This window comes from Mesitornis unicolor, unplaced genomic scaffold (genome assembly GCF_000695765.1).
Source record: "Mesitornis unicolor isolate BGI_N332 unplaced genomic scaffold, ASM69576v1 scaffold8136, whole genome shotgun sequence".
Taxonomy (NCBI): domain Eukaryota; kingdom Metazoa; phylum Chordata; class Aves; order Mesitornithiformes; family Mesitornithidae; genus Mesitornis; species Mesitornis unicolor.
In genome coordinates, this window is record NW_010192922.1 from 65,819 (window position 1) to 86,554 (window position 20,736).

At 43.8% G+C, this 20,736-nt stretch overlaps 1 protein-coding gene across 1 annotated transcript in view; it reads right to left on the reverse strand.

Moving 5' to 3' along the window:
• The window catches only part of PLEKHM3 (pleckstrin homology domain containing, family M, member 3), a 73,510-nt gene that overhangs the window by 44,133 nt on the left and 8,641 nt on the right, over positions 1 to 20,736 (reverse strand). Inside the window, exons 2-3 of the mRNA XM_010187283.1 lie at positions 17,982 to 18,917; positions 3,540 to 3,685 (exon numbers count right to left, since the gene is read on the reverse strand). Coding sequence (XP_010185585.1) covers positions 3,540 to 3,685; positions 17,982 to 18,917 — 1,082 coding nt within the window. The remainder of the gene's footprint in view (positions 1 to 3,539; positions 3,686 to 17,981; positions 18,918 to 20,736) is intronic.

Sequence of the window (20,736 nt, forward strand, 5' to 3'; positions counted from 1 at the left end):
TCATTCACCTGCCCTTGTGACTCAGGAATCAGAGGGTGTCTAAGTACTACACCCACGCCTGTGCACACCTGTACCCTATATGGGGCAACACTCCTGGGGCTGCAATGTTAAGAGTACAGAAACAAAAGAATGCCACATCTGAGATCACCTGAGTGACTCTGCAATACATGTGCACTACGATGAAGAACTATTACTGTGAGGCTCTGGTGCTGCACAGTCTGAGTGCAGTCTTTGAGGAGAGAGGAGCAAGGCAAACCTTTCCTTCTCCTTGCCAATACAATGTACCTGTAGAGTGCTGCTGATTGCAGGAAAAGTAGCTTTGCCCAGCATCACTGGCACGTATTGGTACGTATTGGTCCCCTCTGCGTGCCTAACACATTAACTCACATGGTTAACCACAGCAAAGTTACAAGAAGCTGAAATGCAGTCTTATAATGGGAAGGGTCAGGCAGTCATAATAATTCAGCTTGCTACCAGCCAATATTCTAGTACATGTACTAGCATGCTCATAGTCCTCCAATTTTACTGTGCAGACTAGACACTCCTATTAAAAGAGCCAGACAGAGTGAGAAGATGCAAAGTACAATAGGGTTTTAGCTTTAAATATCATACAAGGATGGATGCTAACATTTCCAGACCTTTCTTTTCTAGGGGCTGCAAACTTGTGGTTCAGAATTCAATTTACCAGAACTCAGCCTCCCTTGCAGCCTTCTGGCACACGGAGTTCATTTCCTGCCGCGTTCGTCTGGCATTTTGTGCAACCTGGAATCCACCTGAACCAAATTGCAATACTTAACTGGTTTTTGAGTGCAAACAGGGAAAACAGTTGGCCTAAGTAAAAGGAAAAAAGGATGTTCACAAGATCGCCTTTTTTCCCTTCACACAAACATGTGAAAAACACAAATATGTAAACAGTAGGCAAACAGGAAAAAAAAAGTGAACCTGGGGACTGAACTGCTGCTTTGGTTATAACAGAAGAAGCATGGCTAACTGCTAAGACCTTTCACAGAGCTTTTATTGCAGTCAAGGGGATTTTTCTCTTCCTACCCGTGTGCTTTCAGGTGTTAAGTGCATTGTTGTTTTTCAAGATCCCAGGTATGGGAAGACACAACTCTACAGATTTCTACTGCTTCTGTTTTTTCATGACCCATATTGCCAAAAGCAGAGAAGAACCGCTCCATTTGCAAAACAAACTCAATTGATGCAACAGTTTACTTTACAGCTGCTGCTCAGATGTCCCAGAGTCCATAAAACATAAAAGAGAAACACGCCCAATTACGCTCTATCATCATAATTGCTTTGCCAGAGACGGACAGGAAAGAGCCCAAACACCCCTGCAGAGGTGGGGAAAAGGTGTCACTGGAAAGGAGTGCAGGCTTTCAAACTCTTCTTCCTTCTACTTTGTGGGCTGGCAGGCACATTTCAGACTCTGTGAAACACAGGAGCTTAAAATCTGAAGCCTTGTTTCAGTTCTGACCATCCAATGTGGTATATGCTTATTCCTGCAGGACCTCTCTGGGCTATGCTGTGAGTACGACCTGGAGCAAGTCGTCCACCACAGCAGCTCCACTTCCAGGCATTGCTGTGCTACCTGTGAGGGGCAGGGCAGGGAGAAGCTCTGTTGTTGAACTTTATTTTCGGATGCTTTCTTTTGAGCAGCTTTTTGTGGGCACACTGGCTAATTATGGGAGGTGAAACACTGACAATTGAAGTGATTTTCCTTTAAAAATGAGCCCAAAGAAAATTGTTACTACCAAGATGAACTCAAGGGAGTGGGACAAGATACCTGTCTTTGCCAAATAAGTTGCCTTTTAGACCATACAGAAGACATAAACATCAGACCTTATCTCTGAATGGAGAAAAAGTAAAAGCACAAAAGAAAATGTAAAAGTGCAGGCAATATGTGCTCTACCTCAGAGAAGTACTGCTTAGTTCCCACGGAGGTATAGCAGGGACAGAAATAAAAGCACATGTATTCAGAATTGAACAGAAAGGGGAAAACCCCAAAGATTTCACATAACTAACAGAAACTACTTTTTAATGCTACACATGGATGGAACCATAGAATACCAGGTTGGAAGGGACCACAAGGATCTTCTAGGCCAACCTCTCGAGGTAGAAGTATAGTTTAAACAAGTTGAGTCAGCACCCTGTCAAGCTGACTCTTAAAACTGACCAGTTTTGGGATGGGACCAAGTTGAGGAGACTCAACCAGTGATCTGAGCTCAGTTATCACACTGCCACTGTGGCACACGATGTCCTCTTCACCTTCCCTCCCTGCCTTAGTTTCTGCGCTAAGGGATGGTGTTACTGTCTTAAATCCACCTCTCTGAGCACTTTGACACCAAGACTGGTAAAGCACCTGCACAGAATTTGCTTGTGTGTCCAAGCCACCTCAGAGCCATTCTGTGTGTGCCCATAAAGTGTAAACTGATAACTTCTCACTACTGTAGTGTGCCTACAGTAGATGAAGTTTACAATGAATGCTTAAGCGTAGAAGTTCCATTTCCTTTTGAGCCTCAGCTACCTATACCAAGACCACAGAGCATAGTTTTTACTCCACAGGTTTAGAAAACAAAACAGTTTATTTTCTTGGCAGTATGGCTGACAGCCTGAGACAAGGCCTTTGCCTTACCATTCACTTACCCCATATCAGGGCAACCTGTACTACCATAGGCTGGCAAGTTTAGTCACTCGTAAAAGCTGCCAAAGAAAGAATTCTTAAATATTTATTCCTAGCTTGTAGGAAAAGGAGGCGTTTTTGTCTCCACACGTAAGAGCTTTGTAACTCTGAAGAATCTCGCATTTTGTGGTGCAAGACTATAATTTTCCTGATGGTAGGCTTTGGCTGCCTTTTAATAATCTTCCCATCTGACAAATTTTCTTCTTCAAGAGAGCTGCTTCTCCTCTAATAGGGCACTTACTGGTTATTTTTTTTCCTTTTCAAATAGCCCATAATAATAATAATATTCGCAGACACAAAACATCAAACAGCCTCTCCTAACAGTGGCTGCTAGGTCTGAAGCTCTAGCATGGTCTGGATTCCTTATGAGTTTGTTATTGTTTCAGCATATGCTCCCCGAGATGGCAAAACAACACTGCTACTGTTTGCTGGCATAATGCTTTGAGGTGCGTGATCAGTTGCCTTCATCTAGCAACCAGCCACTGAGACAGCAGCAAACAGCAGATAACTGAAGTTTTAGAAAAGCTGTTTGGGTGGCAAGTGAACAACTGTAGAATTTGGTCTTTATGTTACACTCGGCTGTCTGGTATAACAATGTCCTTCTAGTTGAAATGTTTGTGGCAAGAGACAGGACATACCCAGCCTTGCAAACACCATGTTTGGGTATGCCAGTTTCCTGTGGGCATTTCCACAATTGAGCATCCATCACCAAGCAGTAACAATTCAGAGTCCCTAGTGTTCATGAAACAACTACTCCTCAAGGGCCCAATAACTGCAATCTATCTAAAATCTACCTAAATCTATATGAAGAGCATTTCAGTTCGCTTGCTAGCAAGCCAACCTGCAGGGAGATTACCTTGTATTTGGAAGTGTCCCAGTTATGAACCAGACGTGCAGGGATGAGGAAGCTGTCATCCACGTGGCAGGTGCTGCAGTAATACCATCCACTGTAGCTGCACACCTTGGCTTTCCCATTGGACAAACCTATGGAGCGCTGACAGCCTGGAGAAGAGAGAGGGGAAAAGTCTGGGTTTGTACACCATGCCAGAGGTACGCACTCGGGATGGAGTAGGAAAAGTAATTATTCCCCCACCTGAGACCCCTTTTAAATTTTGTTTATTTTCTTTACCAATGCACCATTTCTCATTCCCTAAAAATAGAGGAATGAGTATCATCAGTATTCTCGGACTAGCACTGAACAAGCATACACTGACTTGGGCATCTATGACAAAGAGTTCAGAGAGCAGTCAAAGGATACTTAGCACTTCTCAAGAAATAAAGCAGAAGACCAACTTTGAGACACCGGGCATTTAAAAGCAATGGCCATCTGAAAACCACGACCTGAAGCCTAGACAGAAACCACCAAACCACAGAAGTACCGTGCATTTGCTCCAGACAGCTCCCATTTTCCCCACAACAGAATGGGTCGGCATTGGCTGCCCAGAGGAGTCAAACCAGCTCCTGCTGCCAGCCAGAAGGGATGCTGACTTGGTAGGTAGGATTCAGCCACAGAATTAGCACAGCCAAGGCAAACCACAGTTAAACCATGAATAATAACTCTGGGCAGCAGTCACACTGAGAAAGAGTAGTTTTTGTCTGGCTGTAGGGACACAGTTCTGTTTGCATGGGTTTTTTTCCTTACAATTGGATTACCCTGTGTTTCACCAGGTCTGAGGTCTGTCTGATACTTTTTCCCAGCTGGATCCCTTGCCTCTTCCTATGCCCTCTTGTGTGGAGTCCTTGTAGTCAAAAGCTGCTGCTTAAGTTGGAAAGAACTAATGCAGAGCTCTCCTTCACCTGACCACCTGTTTCCACAAAACACAAAGAAACTCAATGTATTTGACACCCGTCTTTCTTTCAATGGAGGCTAAAATGAGCTAACCGGTTCAAATAATATTAGAGTGGAGGGTTGAAGACAGACAGCCCAGTCATATTAAACAACCTGCTCAGGAAGTGAGGCTAAAAATGTTTGGATAATATATAATGAGATGTCTGTCATTGTTATTAACACCTCTTTGACACAGCACACACGACAGTATTTCTGCTTTTCCTTCAGATGCTAGTGTCCCCATATGACATTTACAGCTACAGACACAATTAGTACTAGAGCCTCACTCCAGCGTGTGCCATATGCTCAGATGATCTCTGCTGGAGCTGGTTAGTAATGCCGATTAGCAGAATCCTTATACATCACTTTTACGGCAAAAGTAAAACAGCATTTTCCAGGCAGAAGTCAACTGACTGACTGCTTTTTGTCAGTGCAACTGATTTTGTTTAGTGTAATTGTGTAACATATTCTCCCACTGAAGGCATCTGTTTTCCCCAGTAGAAGGTATCCTGATTTGAGGAGAGATTGCAGTTCAACTGTGCTAGGCCTAAACTGAACTCCTTCTCCCTATCAGCTGATGCTACCATGACTCCTCTGCTCTAATAAAAACAATTAGAATAACCTGACAACACAATTAGCTCGCTTCCTCCTCTTCCACACTCCAGAGCCATTTGGCCATTGACTCCCTGCAATGCACACTCCTCACTCCTCCTTCCCTTCTCTTTTTTTTTCCCCCCTCCCAAGAGAGGATATGCAGTTTCTTGAAAAAGGCAAAATGCACACTATCAAGTGCATCAGTATGGGACATGTCCTGTATCCATCTATCTCCTCCTTCCCTTCTCTTTTTTTTTCCCCCCTCCCAAGAGAGGATATGCAGTTTCTTGAAAAAGGCAAATGTATGAACAGGTCAGGTGATGAAAGAGATACTTAAATTAATATCTCCTCTTTTACCATTCATAAGATCAGAACATAGGTATAAACACCTATCTCAAGTGGTATAACTTAACATACATAATGCAAAAATGTGATCTCATCTTAGGTAATAACCAGACAGAAAATCCAAAAATTGTAACTGTAAACTATTACCATTGTATAAATAATTTTTGTATGGTAAATATTAGCAGAACTTTTTGCAAAGCAGTACTTTTAGGGCAGAAAGAATGCGGGTATGTCTTTTATAAGGATAAAGTAAATTCCAGTAATTCAGCAGTGTGTTACAAAAAACTATGACGTATGACTCTGGCTTCGGATAAGAAATTAGAAGCCAACAACTTCATACTCCTTCAGTATAAAGCATGCATTTTCCCATTTTTCCTTTCTTGTTCTCTTTTTTTTTAAAAACAAAATCAAAAAAAACCCAACAAAAGCAGTTTCCTGACTAGTCAGTTAAAAGAGTTTCCATGCAGTTCTGCTCGATTTATGCTGTTACAAATGAAGTCAGCAGGCACACCTGGTAGTACACTCAGTATCAGTACCCTGTAGTATATAAAGAACTATTCTTCCAATTTTTAAACTGCATTCATACAGGAAGGTGAAGGTTTTGAACAGCTGACAAGACATGAAATACCAGTCCTGTTCATCTGACATGACGTTCATCTGACAAGCAGCCCTGGAAGATGCTTGCAGAAGGTACTCACACTGCTGCTATGGAGCCCATGTTTTTAAAAACACAACAGAGGTAAATCTTGCTTCTCTGTAAAGGAAACAGAGAAGTATGCCCACTCCTCTCCTCATGGAGCAAGATGAAGGAATCTACGAAACAGAACATTCCCCTTTCCCAAGCTAAATGGGAACAAGCCCTCAGAGATGTTTGTGTTAGCAGTACCTCAGTACAGCATGCTCTTCTGTGCCAGCCTTGCTAAAAGTAGTGCAGGGTCTGAAACTTTCTCATCACTAGTTGCCTCTGAATTTCCTATCACTGAAAAGCACTGAAGCATCTGTCTTAATAATTCAACTGGCCCCAATGTTAGCATTCATTACATATAGCCACCACCTCACACTGGATGAAGCAGAGACTGCTAAATGACATGTAGTATTTTCTAGCTCAATGTGTTTGGACCAGCTGATGAAGCAGTAGCGGTAAAGCTGTCTGAAAGAGACTCAACTCTCTTAACTCAACACTGAAACCTTTATAAACATTACCCACCAGCCAACACTGGTGGATGGGGATGAGACAGGACACCCTGATTTCACCCAACTGCCACTGTGCACTCTCTGCCACTCCACAGGCTGCTAGTTTGTCTTAGTGTCCTAGCTCTTATCCCTCAGACTGAAGGCAAGAATAAACTGAACTCCAATTTGAACTGCTACCATTCTAAACTAAAATGTTTGCAGTTGAGAAGTTACCCTTTTAAGGCCTAATTTATTGCAGCCTCCTAGAGCCAGAAACTCATTCCAGTCCAGAGTATTTCCTCAGAAGAGGAATGACAAAGCATAGAAATGCTAGGGGGGCTTCCTCCCCATAGAGAGCTATGTCCAGCTCAAAAGAACTGAAGGTCTGTGGGGTGAGGAGGGTCTTAGCAAGCCATCCTTGATGCCCTTCCCTTCAGGAAGGGTGGTTTTCTAAAGGGGAAAGAAGGTGGAAGAAGCTCCTACCCAGCTGTCACACATTGCTTTCTCCCTTATTCCAGCCCTTCTCTGAGCCCACATTTGTTTTCTTGTTCCTCAGAAACTTTTTTTTTTTTTTTTTTTTTTTTTTACACAGAGTATTTCTCATTCCTCTTCACATCCTCAAGTAAATCATACTCTGCAAAGCTACATAACAGTTGTAAGGTTGGGGTATTTTTGATGAGAATGTGGCACTGGCATCTACCTTACATCTCCCCTTACCAAACGGCTTTGCTGTTTGAAAATCTCCATTCTTTCCATTCCTATCTGTTGTGATTCATAATGATGGCTATTTCTACGATCCTTTCAAATCAAGTTATCAAAGCACTGATTTTCTTTGATGTTATGCAGTTCAAAGTGATGTAGTGTGACAAACATATTTCTGTGGCATAGATCACTTACGCTACTTTGTTTTTCTAAGATGAAAAAAAAAGAGCAAAAGTGAGAGAGAAAGAAGAGAAGGAAGGAACAGCTTGTGGCTTAATGCCCTTGGAAATCCTGTACCTGGACATTCAGGTACACAAACATGCCATCATGTTTACCAGAAGCAAAGCTAGTATTGATTCCTGGCCTTAAACTGTTGAGCATCCCTCCCAGCAAGATAGTCAGATGTAGCTGACCACCTCAGAGATCGATAGCACAACTCAACAAATAGTTTGGGGTGGGAGAAGGCACCATTTCATGTTTGCAGAGAAAACACTTACTTGCCTGCAGCTAGAGAAAACACCTTCCACAGAACAACTGGGAAAAAAGCAGCACAACTTTCACCAAGCCTCTCTCACCTATTCTTAATGCTCACACAGAATATTATCCATATAACATCTGGACAAAGGTCCGGCAAACCCTGAGCCTAAAGCAAGGAGAATACGGCGATATTTACTATTACCCCAAATCATACCTACCTAAAGGATGTTACAGAGCAAACTACAGAGGGAGGAAGCGTAGCTGTAGATAGACTGTCAGCAAAGTGAGGGATGGAATAATCCCAAACCTTTCATCAGAGAAAATATAAAACAGCCTTGGAATCAAGCACAGAAAACAGGGTTTAGAAAAAATAGCAGCCAAAAAGTGCTGCTGGGCATAGATGAACCTCTCTCAACAACAACGCTGTGAGCACAGCAGGAGTACCAACATCAAGAGGCTCATCTCCAAGTGCTAAGTCTTTGGGAGGAAAGAAGTACAGGAAGACAAGGTTAAAAAGTTACAAGAAGTCTCTCTCCTTGACTTAAGGTGGCGGTGAGGGTAGTACAGAGGAGGAATCCAAGGCACTGGAATACAACTCCTCTCCCACAAAGTGTGGAAAACGCCACTTCTGCCACTTTCAGTGTGTTGCATACTCTTGCGGTCAAGGAAGCCACCTACAACTATTCTTTTTATCCAGATACCTTTTTCTTTAATCTTTCAGCAAGAAAAGATTGAAGTAGCTCCACAGTGAAACAGAGAAAGTGAAAGACCAAACTAGAATAAGCTACACAACTGTTTTCCTTATTCAATAAAGCTCCTTACTTAGTATCAGGAAAAAGCAACTCCCTTGTGATTGTGTGCCATAATTAAATTTGTGACAGATTATCTTAGAAGCTAATTCATTTAGAAACAACATACAATATGAAGAAAAGAAAATGACCCAGACTTCAAAAGGCTTTCAGCTTGATAAAGCCATAAAGCAGGCTACGCAGAAGGAGCACAGCAACAAATTTTCAGTGTGTTAGATCAGACATACAATATTGCTCTAGCTGCTTAGCACAAACAGAAAGAGGTGAGAGTTACTTCAGTTGCTGGCCTTGTGTTAATATGCATCTGTTCCAATTCACTCCACCATGGGAAAACTCAAACTCACTAGGAAGACAGACTAACAATACAGCTCAGTACTCCCTCACACCTACCCAGGCGTGAATTTGCATCTACACTTGGTCCTTTTCCCAGCATTACTATTTTTTCCCCAAAGCAATTCTCTTTCTAAAGAAATAATCAAGACTCATAAACCTCCAAGCGAAGTCTGACACTTTACTCATCTTGCCTACTTCTTTGCAAGCTTCTTATGGACTTTAAAAAAGGAACAACAAAATCTCAACAGATTAAAGAGAGAAAATTTTCCTTATTGAAGCCATGTGGGTTTGACCCTATCCAGTTATAATTATGTAAGCAATGTATAAATCCTGCATAAATGTATAAAACCTGCATAAATGTATAAATTATTTCTCTCAGCAATGTATACATCCGACTTTAATTATAATCTAGATCAGCTTCTCCAGAAATAAGTGTTCACTAGTCTCCAATCCCAGACTAATTTTTAGACTTCAAAGGATGGACCAACCATTCTGAGTCAATGGAAACCCTATTAACTGGAGCTCAGGACTAGGCCCTAAATTAACAGCCTTCCCATCTTTGTTAGTGCCATTTGAAGATACAATGCATAGCCTTGTCTTTCTTGTCTCACAAGAATCCAGCTCAGCTAACTTAGCCTACGCAGTGCAGGCTTTCTGGCTACAGGCTGTCACCTGGGCTAGGGAGGCAGATCCCTCCAGAGAGTGACCCAGCCCACCCTACCAACACCATCTCACAGGCACACAGCCACAGAGCATCTCTCCAAGGCAGATGAGATGAATAATCCTCTAGGCACCAAGGCTTTCTTCCAATCAGCGAAGATTGGATTAACGTAGACAAGCAATATTTAGACTCCTAGGGGTAGAGTGAAGTAAACAACACCCTTTACGCCAGTCATGCTGAATACACAGAGCTGTGATACTCTCCAAGATGATGAACAAGCAAAAAAAGAAAGAAAAAAAAAAATCACAAAAGTGTAAGCTTGCACTCTGCATATATATATGTCAAGAACAAAATTTCATCAATAAATCAGGACCAAAAAATACTAGCTGTGTGTCAAATGGCTGCAACAAAACTACACTTTTGAAAACTAGCTTTTTATTTGCTTAGATTACCCCACTTGAATTTCACCAGAATCCAGGTTCTTTTACTTTTAGTGTCAAATGCTGAGAAGGGCTGAGACACCTTCTTCCCAGAGAACTTGCTCTGAGGGAACGACAAACAGCAATGAAGACACGCTTCACACACAGTCACAGTTTGTGAATCCCTTAACGCATGGCCAGTTTGCATTCTCCCAGCGCATCCTTTCAACTCCTTTCTCCCCATTCCCAGGACAACAGCACTGAGGAAGAATATCACATACCTTTAACTAATTTGCTGTTCTTTCCCCATGCAGGGGAATTTTCCCTAGGATTATTCCCTGCAGTATCTGGCGCTTTGCTGAGACTCTGAAGTGCTGCCTGATAGAACAGAATTGGAGCTCCCATGGCATGACTTACTGGCAAGATTCAGTAATTCACTAGCTCTTTAGTCAGAGATGGGAACTGAACACTCTCTGGGACAGCTCTTGAAGTCTCTCACCTAGGAGTAAGTAGATAATCTGACCATAATTAATAATAGTATTCCTGTTCCTACAGCTGATTACACTCATGCTTGGTTTTACATACTCAGAAGGTAGACAAGAAAATGGAGGAAAGAGCAGGCCAGCTATTTGTGTGTGATCAGAGCAAACGCCAGTGCCAGCGTCCTCAGCTGTGGCCAGGTCATTTAGGAAAAAGAGTCTCTACTTCACTCAGTTTTCATTTCTGCTCCACAGTTATTTTGAAGACCACTTAACTCCTGCACCACTCACCCATTTACTCAGATTTACACACCACAGGTATGTACCAGTCTGCTGGTACCAGACTCCAAACCTGAAACCTTCCCATCAGTTGGCCTGTGGTTTGCTCTGCAACTTCTTTTACATTCCCCCTGATCTGATCCACATGTAATAGCTTTGCCAGTAACACACTGCTTTGGCATGTGACAGAAGGGGAGGGAACCCTGCCAACACACACACAAATGCCCTAGTTTTGCAGTAAATCACCTAAAGCGGCCATTTTTCTTCTGTATTTGTCCCTCAAGGCTGCACACCATGTGGATGCTCTGATGCTGACCAAACGCACAGTGGACACCGCAGGGTTCTTCTCCAGAGCAACATCGAGAGGGGCTCCCTATGATGCCAGCTTCTGTGAAACCTCTGAGATTCTCACATCTTTTCCACCTCTTCTGCTCTGTCAAATTTTGTTAATTTTGTCAAGTAGATTCAAATCTTATGGGGCAGTTGTAAAACTCTGAGCAAACGGCATGATAACATAAGCTTTGTTTTCTGAGGAAAAGAAACTAACACCCACATACAAAACCAGTTCAGGAGCCTGGGATAAACTGCAACTGCAGAAAAAGTGTTGTGCAGATATACCCTGCCTGTCTTTTTGTGAAGGCAAAGCCTTTATTAGCAAAAGCTAGCTTGACTCATTTAAGAGATCTAGCCCAACAAATAAGGCTGTCTCTTCTAACATAATTCATGGGGAACCTCTAGGTTCTCCAGAGAAGAACTGGATGTGTGGGTGTGTATGTTGGAGTTTTCAGATCTGAACACACTTCCTTTAGTTCAGTTGTAGCTTGTTCCATCCCAGCAAAGGTGACACTTGGACATTTAGACTTCCCGGTTTTGGCATTCTCTTCTTTGAGCTTCACGCCACAGGAGCCATCAAGACTGGCTTCACATACTAAATGGATGAAAAAAAGGCCCAAGCAACCAAGGGTTCTTTGGGGCATTGGAACTAATGCCCAGCACCCACAAGCCAGGAAGAAAAAAGGCATAGCCAAAGACAAACACAGAGCCACCACTGAGAGTAGAGCAGAACTGAGCTTGCAACAGTAAAATAAGCACAAATATTTTATTTGCAATGAGGAAAAAAGAAAAAAAAAAAACACACTGAAAGCCTGCAGAGCTGTTCACAGAGGCAGATTAGAGTGATGGGGTCACCGACGCCCATACAGGCAGCACAGGTGCCCTTTAAACCTGCCAGGAGGAACGTGTAGATTTATCAGCCAAGACATTTGTATCAGCCATTCGCGTGCAGGGCTGAGGCAAAGAAGTCAGTGAACTTCAGCTGAGGATGCAAAGCACACATCGGGGTGCGGGACAGGCACTGAACTGGCTACGTGCTCAGCTAAACAGCTCTTCTAGACAGAGGTACACCAACTCCAAACCAAATCCTATGAAGGGGAAAATCCCACTCTGCAAAGGTGCCAGCCAGGTCCCAGGAAGGTGAAGGACCCAACTTCTACAAGCTTAGACAAAGTCAATAGTTTCCACTGCCATTTCCCTCAGTCAAGCCATCTTAAAACTGGATTGAAGAGCTCACTCACCTTCCCACTGAAGATTAAACAGCTTCTGTGATCATAATTGATCAATGGTAACAGATTTAATCAGCTCAAGCAAGTAAAAAAGATATCATGTAGTATCTTCTGATCTTTCTCCCAACAAGAGCCGTCACATGGCAAAGCACTGCAGACGAGGAAGTAACTTTTGTGTTTTGAAACATGTAGGTCCACATAAATTAAGTACTCCTTGCTAAACAAATTCAAGTCACTCTTGTCTAGACACGTTCCCCCCACTACTCCCAACAAATCAGTGGCCTTGCTTAGACATGGTGTATTTTCCAAATACTAATTTAGCCACAGACCATGATGTTTTGCTCAGCTGGTTCTAGCTAACAAAGAATAAGAGTTTAGAAATACCACTGTTAAGAGTAGAAGTTTTACTTTTGTATCAATAGAAACAGGGCCTGAAAGTCACATACAAGACTGGAAGACTGCGGTCTAAAGTGAAGATACTTAAACAGCAAAACCTTTAGAGTGCAAAACACATTCTCAGGGGATTTTACAGAGTCTCAAGTACAGGGAAGGCAAAAAGCTGCTGAAGTCTTGGAACAAAGAGATCAATTGAAATGAAACCAAGCACAAAATACATAGAGCCCTTAGAAAGCACAATCTGAAAAGCCTTGGACAGGTGAGAACAATTGTTATTTGTGACTAAAAATGTGACAAGAGTGCTGACAGCTTTTCCAAAGGACCTTCTGGTATTTTATTACTGTGCTACATTTGCTAATATTTGTCCCCTAGTATTTTTATTTCAGTGACATGCTACAAATAGGGGCTGGGTGTGATGACAGTTCACAAAGCATTTGCAAAATTCAAGGAAGGAGCACCATGCTTTTTCGCTATCTGGATTTGAGAAGTTTCAACTATGTGGCTTTTTGAGAAGTTGAACAAAGTCAACATTGCACCTGGCTAATTTTTTTTTTCCCGTTACATTTGCTGCGTTGCAAGCCATTAAGAAAGTAGTTTCATTTAGGCAGGGGAAAAAAGGAGAACTTTACTATTACTGCAGTAAGGGCTGATTTCAGACCAGTGGGATGAGCTTGCGCAGAGGCTGCACCAGCTGGGCAATGCTGCACTGGACTGTCCCCCATCTACACACATGCCCACAGCAAGAGAGGAAGAATGACTCCCTTAAAGTCAACAGCTTTCCACCTGCTGCTCAATTTGACAGCGCTGCAGGCTCAGGAAATGGCCCATTTACTAACCTTGGCTTCTCTGCAACTTCTGTTCAGCTCAGCCAGCCCAGTCAGTGGAGCCCTAATAGCAGTCTTTATCCTTTAGGCAAATGAGGAGACATGGAGAAAGCAGGCAGGAAAAGACAGAAGACAGCCCAGAAGAGCAGCAAGGAAAGCCACGCAGACAAATGAAAGGGTGTAGAGCACATTTTGAAGAAGGCGGAAACTCACGCATCCATGAGGACTTGCTGTCTTAGCAACAAGAGTTTCTGGCAGACACAACTGACCCCACTGAAAAAATGTTTTAATAAAGAACAGGGAGAAAAAAATTAAAAGGTGAAAAGGAAGAGAGACATCAAAAGAACAAGAGCAAAAACAGGAGGCAAGGGCAGAGGCCGTTTGTCTTCTCCATCCATGTAAACATGAAGGCACGTGCCAAGGGAATAGCAATAGTGAAGGGCAGCTGGAGACATTTGCTCCTTACAGACCTCCAGGAGAAACTCCTGCCTTTCCCTGGGAGCCTATAGCTGGCCCAACAGGGAGACAGGACAGCCATAGGAGTACTCGCAACCAGCTACCGCTGTCTGCAAGGTGCTGCATTTGCCAAACACGTTTTGATGGACGTCACCTCATCCCAAATTTGTAACATTAACGTTTTGGGGATTTCTCTTGAATCCAGCTGAAATAAATACATAAAAAATAAGAGACACACTCAAAAGATCATCCTAGCATGATGCATGTTTTTTATTTCCTACACATTAAAGAACAAATCATAAAACCCGGTATCTTGGACTGGCAATTAGCTTTCACTTTATATCTATTTGAAGACAAAGGGTAGGTCCCTCCAAAGTCTCACCTGAGCAGATCAATGCTCTCAAATGCCACTCTTGCTCAGAGTCCCAAACACTTCCCACGGGAATATTGCTGTACCCCAGCAACAGGGCAAGATCACACCTGCAGTTATATGAACATGCAAAGGACAGAGAAGGCTGCCCTTTCAGCACCAGCGGTTTCTACTTAACCCCACGTTCCAAAATGTATTTATGTTCCAAGCCAAAAATATAAATAATGGCAGCAAAGGTAAAAGGGTTTATTAAAGCATGCCTCTCCACTGTTAATCAGTCAATTTGTTTCCATTTTTGGAAACAATCAGAAGTAATGCCCTTTCCTTGCAGTAAGACAGAGTAAGTTAGAAATGTGGGGAAAAAGTTTTGTATCTGCTGAGCAAGCAAAACAAAACTTTATTCAAGCTGCCCTTCCGACTCCAGTGTATCAACAGTGTGTGTCCCCTGCCCCATGACTACATCTGACACTGCCGCCTTGGCTTATATCACGAGTCGAAAAGTGCTAGTCAACCTCCAAGATAAACCTGTCAATAGCAAGATGCAGACATTCGCATTCTTCCCCTACCTGATTGTGAGTGTCAGCTGTTTGTCTGGAAGCAGTCCCTTGAAAAGCTTTTACTGAGGCAGAAAAGTAAAGGGGGATGCAGAGGGCATTTCAAACAGAAAAAAAATTCGGGAGGGGAACCCCACAAAGACTGCTAAGAGAAAATAAAAAAACTCCTGTCCCCATCAGGTCCTCCCAGCAACCTTCTTTATCAGAGGTTCATTGTCAATCAATTAGCCAAGGCAGCAGGGGTCTGTAGGAAGGGGGGCAGCTCGAGAGACAATGGTCTGCTCTGTTGTATTACTATTTAATCACTTTTCCTAAATAAATAAAGCAGCCCTGAGGTGCTGTCATGTCAAGGGAATTTATAACAAAAACCCCCTTCATTTTTCATTGGTCATTACTTTTCCTTCCCTCCCACCCCTGCAGGACTAGAGACGGTTATTACTGTAGCCTTAAGGTCCATCTTTGTGTTGCTTGCCTTTGATTTCCACTCGGACCTTGCCATTTTCTGGCACTAATTTGTCAGGCCGAACAAAGGAGGGATTTGTACCTCCTGTAAGGTCTCAATTAGGAAAGGCTTCTGCTGTATTATGTGCCATTGGGACAGGACACAAAGACGGTAATTACAGGAATTTGCACTAAATGGCTGAAGAATTCACAGCAAAACTTTTCTTCCTCCCCCCTCCTCATCCTTTTCCAAGCTTACCCCTCCCAGCAGCCCTGGGGAAAACCCACTCTCAATGCCTGCGAGCTGTAATTACCAACAGCAGGCCCCTTAGGTTAAACAGCAGCCCATGCCAGGGAACAGCGCAAACTGCCCGCGGGGAGCCAGGGACAGGGAGAGTCTCGGCGTGCTGCGGTGCCTCCAAAGCCTCCTCAGCACAAACCTTTCTGAGCCAGACAAGTTTCCCCAGTTTCTTCCAGTAATAATTGCAATTATTCATTTCTTTGCACCGCGGTAACAGCTAGAAGTACCAGCCAACTCTCAAAGATCAGTTCTAAGGGTCTCGGGCAGATGGCAAAGGGTCTGCTCCTACAGCGAACACTGTGCATCCCCATCCTCACGTACAGGGAATCCCAGTGGCCAGCTCTCATGGACTCTCCACAACTCACGTTTCTCTGCACAAGAGTGTTTGTCCAGTTTTGCAGACTGAAATGGAGATCACAGTACCACTGGGAATGCCTCATGTGTATCAGGAAAAGACGCCATGCAACCCTGATGTGGTCAGAGCACCTTATTTCTGTGGGGAATACATGAGTGAGTGCAGATGAATCGTCCCACGTTTGGGAGAGGAAATCCACCATTTCCCACAGAATAGTCTGCTCCCTTACTACATAATGCAAGACTAAAACCTATTTCATGTTGGAGACAGGCATTTTGTTGCCATCCCAGAGCTTGATCCTCTTTTTGAGGAGGTAATTGGAAATGCTCACTTGAAAATCTCCTAGACCTCAGTCAGAGGACAAAAGTAAAACTACAAATTTCCCTCTACTGAGCTTTGAATTAAAAGAAATGAGGAGAAAACAATAAAGTTTTAATGTCATCTGGGACATTATCTTAAAATGCGGCTGTTAATTCTGCTGTTGTCTTGAGTTTCACAAGGCTGTCTGCTGGGTAATACACTGGGCTGAATCCCATTTCCAGAGTGCCCCTGCAGCTTTCACTCTCACAGCTACCTTTAAAGGTAAGATATGACCATTGCCCAATAGGACCCAGGCACCTTTAGTAACAGCAGTAGTCTGGCACATAATTACTCCCAGAAAAAGCTGACATGAAGTCATACAAAGTGTTTGTGGCCAAAAACAAAACCGAACACAGCCAGAAGCCCCAATACTGTGACTAAATAATTAACGGCAGTAAGGCCAACTTTCACAATGCTCCAGCTACCAGGTGGGTGCCACGCACTGTGGAGAGGTGAGCAGGAACACCACACCTTTGGGTGACGACCAGAGAGGGGCAAACCCTGTATACCCACAGCCAGTTCTGGGGGCAACCCAGTACTTCTGGGGCTCAGGTCTCCCCCGGAAGGAATTCAGGTCAGCCAAGCAGGTCCCAGGCCCAGACAGACCATTCCCCCAAAGCCATGTGTGGTCCTAGAGCATCAGGAGACCCCCAGATCAGACAGCTCCCCCACTCTAGAGCAGAGCAGGGAGGAGGCAGGATCCTCAAAGGTCCCCTAACAAAAGAGGAAAGCCCTCCAGAAAAGCTGTTTCTGATAGAGCTGACAAATCCTAAGTGAACGTAACTAAACCCAGCCACAGATTACAATTTAAGCACAAAGCTCCCAAATTTGCTCCATAAAGGTGTTCTTGCTGAAGTAAAAGGACAAAAAGCTGCATTCACACAGGTCCTCTCTATTTTCACTTCATTCCCAAACTGGGTAAAATCACGCTCTTGCCTCAGACTGGAGACGGCAGTCAAATGAACTCAGATTTACAATTAGATGCAGAGGCTTAAGGGCATGTTTTCATCCTTGCCTCAAGGGAAGAACCGAGCAGATAAGCTCATGGCTGAACCTCAGTACTAGAACACACATCACCAAATGATGGCGTTTCGGGGAAGCACATATGCTTTGAAGAGTCTGCCCTGCAGACCTAGAGCTGAAACTGAGCTCCAAAAACAACTTAGAGGAGGCATAGTAACAAAAGGAAGCAAAAGTGCTAAAAGTTGGAAAGTTGCATTATATCTAGAATTCAAATCCCTTTGATTCTGGACCACCTTTCCAGTGTCTTGAGGCAAGAAAACAACTCAGCCACCTTGTAAAGGCAGTCCCGGCCCATGTAGTAGTGCTGGATGTTATACATGCAGAATCTAATGCTTCACCCCTGTTCGTGAAATGCAGGTGAATCCCAAAGTATCCCATAGGCTTTTCTCCACGTTTTACAGAGTGCAAAGAATGGCTAACACACCGAAGTGTCTACAGCCATATTGAGAGACAGGGAGCAGCTGTGTGCTGTTAAAACACATAAATGCTCTTCCAAGTGATTTTTTTTTTCCCCACAGAAGCAGAGTGGGCACAAATGCTACAGTCTGGTTGCTTACCTGCACACTTGAAGCTCTGAACTGTGAGCCCTCTCTCTAGAGAGAGTGTGGTCAGGATGCTCAGGAAGCTGGTGGTCACAGATTGGCGCTTGCTTTTTCTAAGATCGTTTCCAAAGGGCCGATCTCCAGGTTTGTTCCTAAGTGTGACCTGTGGGTTCTGAGTTAAACTTCTGGTAGCATTGGCTGCTGCTCTCAGTGCCTCCATCCACTCCTGGGCCCTCTGATGCGTCTCTGCACGCAGACGGAGAACATCTTGAGGAAAAATTACCTGAAAGCAAGAGTCACAGCCATCCTGAGTATCTGTCTGCACTGACAAGCACACGTCAACATTGTAGCTCAGCAGAGGATCTTCATCAAGCCTACCCGGTTGGAATGCCATGAGATAAGACCTGTTTAAGACAAAAGTAAATGCCTTCCAGTTGTTCTGGACAGTTAACCTATAAAGAGTCCCTGATTTGAGAATATTTTGGTACTCTTTAGTGTTTGCAGTCAAATTCATGGATAGGAAGAGCTCCATGGGCTTCTGTATCAATCCATTGGTTTGAGAAAAGTCACTGTTATTTTCAGGCTTTGGCACATTTTCCAGTTTCTCCTGCTGCGCTGTGAAAGCAGGCACAGAAGTACGCACTGCTTCCCAGAGTTTCTGTCCCCAGTCCAAAGCCTCCCATGAGGACTCCGCCTTCAGCTGTAGTTGCGAGTTGTCTGACAGGACAGCATCCACCACCTTGGTTTCCATGCAACCAGTAACAGTAACCCTTTTAAAACGCATGAGTGGATACACAGTGGGAAGAGTCTGGTTGCCACTTCTGTCCAAGCAATACAGGTACAGTTTGTATGGGGAAAGCTCAGCGTAACAGGTTTGCCAGTAGCTGTCATTGTCTCTTCTAATTTCTAAGTATCCCTTCTTCAGAATATTTGGGAACATCGGCTTGTGTTCTAGAGGAAACAAAATGAGAATGTTAGCATTAATTCTTTTAAAATAATAATTTCTAATTGCTATGTCATTCTGGCTTATACATCTCCCCATACATAATAGATGTAGAGAACAGGATCACAGAAATAGCTTTCACTAAATAGGTTATAATTATCAAACACAAGCACTGACTCTACACTTGAGCCAACAAGAATACACCACATTTTCACCCAGAGATACCAAAACACTTTACAAAAAGGGGACAGGGAAACAGGGACAGAGAAACAAAGCAATTTTCCTGAGATTATCCAGGCGAATATTATCAGAGCAACAACACACTACAAGTCTCTCAGAACCAAGTCCAGATGAGTACAATATTATCAAGTAATCTATTGCCAATTAAAACAGATTTTAACAGTGAGAAACACATACAAATTAAAACAACACCTTACCATCCTGCTGTCCTCTTTCCCAGGCTCAGCTTCATGCTTTCACACACAACCCCTCTACCTCTCCTCTATCCCAAGCAGCACAGAGGGAAGAGGAATGAGAAGCTCTGGTCAGTTCCTCTCTGCTGCTCCTTCCTCCTCACACTTTTCCCTGCTCCAGCATGGGTCCTCTCCAAGGGCTGCAGAGGAATCCCTGCCCTGGCACATACAGCAGCTTCCCCTCCTCTGACCGTGAGCTGCTCCTCACACTTTCTCCCCCCAGTGCTCTGCCCTTTCTGGAACACACCCTGCCAGAGTGGTCCCACCTGTGGCTGAGGGGCACAGCTGTACCCTGACACGGGGCCACTGGAATTGCCCAAACAGCCCCACTGCCAGCACCTGGGCTTACCCCAGGCTTGGGGAACAGAGAACTGCGCTCAGTAACAGCAGTTTCTGACCACATTTCAGCACACCCCAGGATCAGAACATTTTGCATAGCTACATTTGCTAGAGAGGAGCTTTGCTGACTTATGAGAATCAGGCTCAGGACCAGCAGACATGACTGTCCTGGTTTGAGCTAAATAGAACTAATTTTCTATTTAGTGATTTTACTTTTCAGTTCAGTCTCTTCTAAGTGGCTGAACCTGCTGAAACTAGCAGCATGGTTTTTTTTCCCAGACAATGTGTACTGATAATGTTCATGGCCACTGTCTCATTATGGGTGCTGTGTCTGCGCCTACAAGGGGGAGAAAGCGGACCCAAAACTGACCAACAAGGAATTCCATCCCATCATACATCATACTCAGTATAAAGCCGAGGGATCTCGAGGGTCTCAACCCTTCTTCCATCTTGGAGCCCTTCCATTTTAGACCCTTCCTTCCGATTCGATCCTGCAATGGCCGAAGATCGAGCAGAACCCTGCTGGTTCATCTGCCGCTGATCCTGATTCGTGTGCTCCTGCATCCTGCTCCCACTGCTGCTGAGTCTGGTCTGGGACTTTTCCAGTGCCCTGCTCCACAGAGCCTCTGGTGATGTAACTGTCATTTGGGGGAGGATTTTATATTGGTTTTGTACACATATTTGTACATATCTGTATACAGTTCATTATTTTTCTATTTACATTATTATCCTGTAGTATTAGTATTATTGTTTTATTAAATCTGTTAGTTTTATTTTCCAGCCCGTGAAGTCCCTTTCCCTTATTCTCTTTTCTCTTCCCTTCTGCAGAGGGGAGAGGGGTTAATAGAGAGCATCTGTCCAGGATTTAGTGGCCAGCCCAGCCCTAAAGCATGACAATGACCAAAAATGAAAGGAGCCTGCCCAGACTGAAACCCATATATCTAAGCACCTCAGCACCTCAGGTACTTCAGAGTAGACCCTTTCACAAACCTTGGCCCAAGGTGAAGTCGAGGAG